At 39.3% G+C, this 5,340-nt stretch overlaps 3 protein-coding genes across 4 annotated transcripts in view; 2 read left to right on the plus strand and 1 right to left on the minus strand.

Annotated features, from left to right (window-relative positions):
- Positions 1–5,340, plus strand: part of LOC109543725 (cytosolic 10-formyltetrahydrofolate dehydrogenase) — a gene marked incomplete at its 5' end in the record, with an annotated part of 68,889 nt that overhangs the window by 49,320 nt on the left and 14,229 nt on the right.
- Positions 1–5,340, plus strand: part of LOC109543741 (phosphoglycerate kinase) — a 48,802-nt gene that overhangs the window by 32,146 nt on the left and 11,316 nt on the right. The window lies entirely within an intron of this gene.
- On the minus strand, positions 1,352–4,595 carry LOC109543729 (zinc finger Y-chromosomal protein 2). Of its 2 annotated transcripts, none has more exons than XM_019913568.2 (3): positions 4,425–4,595; positions 4,025–4,116; positions 1,352–3,951 (listed from the first exon to the last, which is right to left on the minus strand). In XM_019913568.2, the coding sequence occupies exons 2-3, from the start codon at positions 4,054–4,056 to the stop codon at positions 1,740–1,742; spliced, it is 2,244 nt and encodes a 747-aa protein (XP_019769127.2). In that variant the 5' UTR covers positions 4,057–4,116; positions 4,425–4,595; the 3' UTR covers positions 1,352–1,739. The 2 variants fall into 2 exon arrangements, with proteins under 2 accessions (XP_019769127.2, XP_019769126.2); XM_019913567.2 differs by having other exon boundaries at positions 4,025–4,123.

Consider the following 5,340-nt stretch of genomic DNA (forward strand, 5'->3'; position numbering starts at 1 on the left):
GCAAAATGAGCAAGAACGCTCATTTGTACATCATTCTAGACAGAAATAAATAGCCTTTTTAGAAAGTGAACCATGGATGGGGAATTGTTGGCAGTTTTCTCAAAAATGCTTGAATTCAAGAAGTTTTAGATTTGCGTGGTTTCTTTTGAGTTCGTTTTGGCATCGTTGGATAGAGAATTGAAAAGTCGATTCAGTCGTAACAATGTTAGGGAGGAAATTCGAGTAGTTTTGACCCAGAAAGCGAAATTTGAATATCAGACACTTCGGTGCAAGATTATGCCATAATTCCATGTTTTCCGTCGCGTTTTTGCTCATTTCTCGGAGGCAAAATGAGCAAGAACGCTCATTTCTACGTCATTCTAGAGAGAACTAAATGGCCTTTTTTGCAAGTGAACCATCGATCAGGAAATGTTGGCAGTTTTGTCAAAAAATGCTTGAATTCAAGAAGTTTTAGATTTGCGTGGTTTTTTTTTGAGTTGCAAAATCCACTTGAACATAATGCTGCTTTTTTCGAAGTTTTTCAAGAACTATTTGAGCCAGATAATTCGTTTTGGTATAGTTGGATAGAGAATTGAATGGGGGGGGGGGTTATGACTCCCCCCTTGAGTTCAGTGGCTGTTCTCCCTCCAATGGAAAACTCCGTAGCTTTACCACAACCTCCACAAAAACCAAGAAGTGATTCAACTTAATAATGACGCCAATGCTCTCGATCCAGTGAAAAATATAAAAGTGCTAACAAATGATAGCTTTTCCCATTCCGCACACCTTTTGTTTGAAATTTTTTTCGGAAAAATGCCGTGTTCGGCGACAATTAGGGGTTGTTGCGTGGTATTTAGACGGTGTCATTTTCGGTCTCGTTTGACTCACGATAACTCGAAAAATATAAAAAAGTACTCAAATTGTAGCTTCAGTCTTTATCTATGTAAGTGATCGCTCAGCATAAAAGCGAAGCACCGTATATCAGCTGAAGCTTGCACAACTAAACTCAACTATGCAAACTTAAACTAAAGAACTTAGCATCGATCTCCCAATATTTTTTGTAGCTAGAAGACACAATCAATACACTCAACTTTTTTCTTACAGGAATAATAACTAAATTGACTAACAAGTCACAGTTTTCAGACTTTTGTCCGTGGCAATTGTTAGACACTGCCTCAATTAGAATGATTCACTTACTAAAAGACGGGATTGTGTATTTAGAAATTTAAAAAATTGGCGTTTGAGCGATATGTAAAATTATCGGGGTGCGTATGAAGTCCAGGATCTTTTGTGCATTTTGCATCTATTTAAAGAATTAACGCTTGCTCTGCAAGCTGCGACTGTTCTCATGATAATAAAGTAAAACTAATGATACAGAAATACGATCATATTTATTTTTAAATGCTAAATTTAGAAAATAAGTAACAATATAACTCCTTTTGGAACGAACGAGCGAACTAGGGTGAGAAAACATGATTACTCCTCTAACATACATATACTTTGCGTGGTAGAAAGAAACTTAAGACGATAAATCTGAAGTGTTCCCATACTACTATTTAAAATATTAATGTTTCGATTCATGAATTTTCTAAACAACTTTGAGCTTTAAATCTTACAGGCGCCACCTGGAATCGTGTTTTAAATTAGGCCTAAACAGCTGCGGGATGTGGTTGCATTGTTAAGCAGTTATAATTGAAAAAAACTAGCCTATAACAATAATAATACATATCTTAACGCATACTAACTAAATTAAGTAAGATTCAGTCACTTCCTTCCTCACTCATATCAGCATTTTCGTTGGCCATTTCCACATTATAGGTGTCACTCTTGTAGACTTTTACTTTTTTTATGTTGATGTGCAAAACCTGGTGATTCTGCAAACTGTCCTCCAAATTTGTCTGAAAATCGCAGGTTTCACACTTGAAAGTTGCATTCTGATTGAATAGATGATTCATGGATTGATGATACTTTGTCCAATGGCGATTGATGTTACGTCTTCCCATCGTCTTATACTCGCAGCAGTTGCAGCGAAACACTCGTGATCCACATTCGTTACTAATCCGGTACCGGTTGGTACCCGCACGACACTTGTGAATATGGTTCGCTGAAAAACTGCGTTGGCACGAATTGCAAGTTTTATTGTTGCCGGTATTGGAAGCTGTGTTGCTCCTGCAGCGGCTCAGTTTGTGCTGGACGAGGACTTCTTTGGAAGAAGTGGAGTAGTCGCAATTTTCGCATACATATTGAATTTCACGGGTGCCTTGATCAGGCTCTTTCTTGATGATTGTGCCTGATCTGCCTTGAGGGTAGTTATAGGGGACTTGGTGAACAACCATGGAGTGTTTCTCGACGATCTTTTTGATCGACTTGTAGTCGCAGTGGCTGCAGCTGATAATCGGTTTATTCAGGTCGGTATGATGTAATCGATGCTGCTTCATTGTGAATGAATAAATGGAGCTGAACGAGCAAAATTCACAAGACCATTGCTTCTTTTCTATATTGGTTTGCTCTTGTTTGATGGGCCTTTGAATACATTCAGCGCTCAGCTGCTCCAGGTGAACATCTTCAAAGTGTTTCGTTAAACTCTTTTTAGTCGCTCGGTACTCACAGATTGGACACTTAAAAAGTTGCTCGCCATGGCATTTCAGGTGCCGCTCCAGAGCCTCCAATTTAGAATAACTGTTGTTGCAAAAATCGCAGTTAAACGAATTCGCCTCGCTGCTGCTTTGATCGTCATATTCATCTTCATCCTTCTCGATCTTGATGTGAGTTATCCGAGGATCAGGCGCGTCGCACGTGAGATTATGTTTCGCTAGCTGGTGTGAAGGCACCTTACGCAGGCAACGCAAACACTTCAGGCCGGGTTTCTTGTGGGTGACACCCAGGTGAGTCTGCAGGGACTTTTTACTTATGCCTTTAAACGAGCAAAGTTTACATTTAAAGTCCCTCGAAACATGGCGGTGCGTCAAAGAATGTCTGTTGAAAACAGACGGCACTGTTGCAGTAAAAGGACATTGAGAGCACTTGAACAGCTTAGGTTTCGACTCCTCTTGGCTTTCCGGTTGGCCATCATGCTGGGACTTTATATGATTCTCATAGTTCTTTTTGGTCGATTTGTAGTCGCAGTGGGGACAATCGTAGATGGGCCTATTATACTTTGTATGTAAAAGAGTGTGGTCCCGTAGCGAGCGCTCACACTTGCTCGTGAAAGAACAAAAGTCACATTTTAACACTTTCCTGGGATGCTTGGGACAATTTCTCTGATGTGTGGCTAACTGTTTCCGATTGAACGTCTTATAAGGACAGTGAGAGCACAGTAACGTGGGATTCCGCACTTTGCAAACCTGCAAATGCTCATTTTTCAATTGCAAAGAGACGAGTTTCAGACATCTGGGACAAGTTTCGTTATAATTGCGGTGCTTGTTGACTAGATGAGGCAGCAAAACCCTGATGGACTTGGCTTCAAAGGGACAGTAGCGACACGTGTAATTGGTTGGCCTATTCAAGTGAGTCAACAGATGTTTTTTCATTATGAAATGAAACTTGGAGGAAAATGAGCAATGGCTGCATTTGAAGATCTTAATTTTTACTTGCTTTGCTGGCTGCGAGGTCGCACTAGGTGGATTGGTTGGCTCAACGTCTGCAACATTACTAGCTGGACATTCATTAGCATTAATTGCGGCGATTGATGCGCTTTGCTTGTGAGTCTCCAAGTGTCTAGCTAAGGAAAATCGGGTGGTGGTAGAAAAACTGCAGATGTCACATCTGAAGGAGATTCTGGCTCGTTTGGCGCTTTCGGGTCTTTGAGGCTCATTAACGGTCGCGCTTAAAGGCGAATTTTCGCTCTCGGTGTCGTCTTCAGCGACCGTCTCCACCCGAGCTATTACAATTGATGAAATTGCATCTTTGACACACTCTTCCTCGTTGCTGATGCATATTGGTTCAGCACAATTGACCGCCGAAATTTCCTGGCTGAAAATGCAGAAATATTAAGCACTAATTCAACAGGTCATGGAATAGGTATTCATGATACGTGGATACTCACCATTTAAATGGTACATTCGCATCAAATGCCATTCTAAAAAGATTTGCAGGACTTTTTCAGAAAAATCGCCGAATGTACAACAGACACCGGGCCTGAAAACTGCCAGATTTTTAATTGCATTTTAAGAATAAACGTAGAACTTCAAGTTTTAATTAATAGTTCGCAATTGACAAAGAGCTCCTTCGCTACTTCTACAGTTTTATTAGGAGCAAGCGAGCTGTACAAGAAAGCTAGCTATTTCACCTTGCATGTTTTAGTCATTATTTATATAGAGCCCCTTTGATTATGGTATGTTGTGCTTGCTGTTAATTAAAGCACCGCTTCTTGTTTATTCATTCCCGATTTGAGAGAGGCGGGCCCAAACAGATGTTTCCCAAAGTTTTGAAATACATCGACTTACCACTCAGTATGTTATTAACAGTTTAAATTACCAATTCAAACATCTACTGGATTAAAACCACATCTCTAACTAAGTCTAAACACACTGGATACTTGTTTCGTAATTATAGTGGCAGACATATTTGTTTTGATCCGTTCCACAGACTAACCGTTCTTTCCCACAGAACACAGAACCATAGATAAAGACAAGTTCATTTACAGATTCCTCCTCATTTAGTAAATACGCCGCCATTTTGCCAGAAGAAAAGGTGTTCGTGTCGCTTGAGTCCCTCCAAATTTTTAGTTTTTTCTTGTTTCATCTTAAAGAACACATAAAATTAAGCAGTTTCAGCAAAAAAAATTCCTGGATGTCCATAAATTAAGCCAAAGTTCGAGCAAAATCACAATTTATCAGGCTAAATTTCGAGTGGTGTTGCCAAACTGAGCAAAACGTTTCAAGTTAACGAGGTTCATTCAATTTGGGCCCGTTTAGATTATTTAGGTATTTTCAGGTTAGTAATTTTGACTCTGTATATATTTTTGAGATTCATTAAAAAAATAACTTCAACCATGCTAACACAAATAAACTAACTCAAAATTGACCAAACGGAAAACAACGCAAAAGCACGTGGCAACACCGCCTGAAAGAGACATCTGACATCCTCTATCGACGCGCTAGATATTGGCACCGTTAGAAAAGATGCTCAAACTTTTGCGAAAAACACAATTATTATGTGTCTTAACGTAAATTTGGCATGTGGAGTTATAAATTGTTGATACCTAAAACATGATTTAGCAGCAAATAGCAGCGGACAATCTCATTTTCGTGCATAAATAAATAAGTGGATAAGTTCTATATTGTTGAGGCGGATTCATTTTTACAAACTTCTTTTTGGGTATTTCGCCTCAAAAATTTTTGTCTTTAAAAAAGACAGAAT

This window comes from Dendroctonus ponderosae, unplaced genomic scaffold, assembly GCF_020466585.1.
Source record: "Dendroctonus ponderosae isolate FM_Combo_2020 unplaced genomic scaffold, Dpon_F_20191213v2 Dpon_F_20191213_4, whole genome shotgun sequence".
NCBI lineage: Eukaryota > Metazoa > Arthropoda > Insecta > Coleoptera > Curculionidae > Dendroctonus > Dendroctonus ponderosae.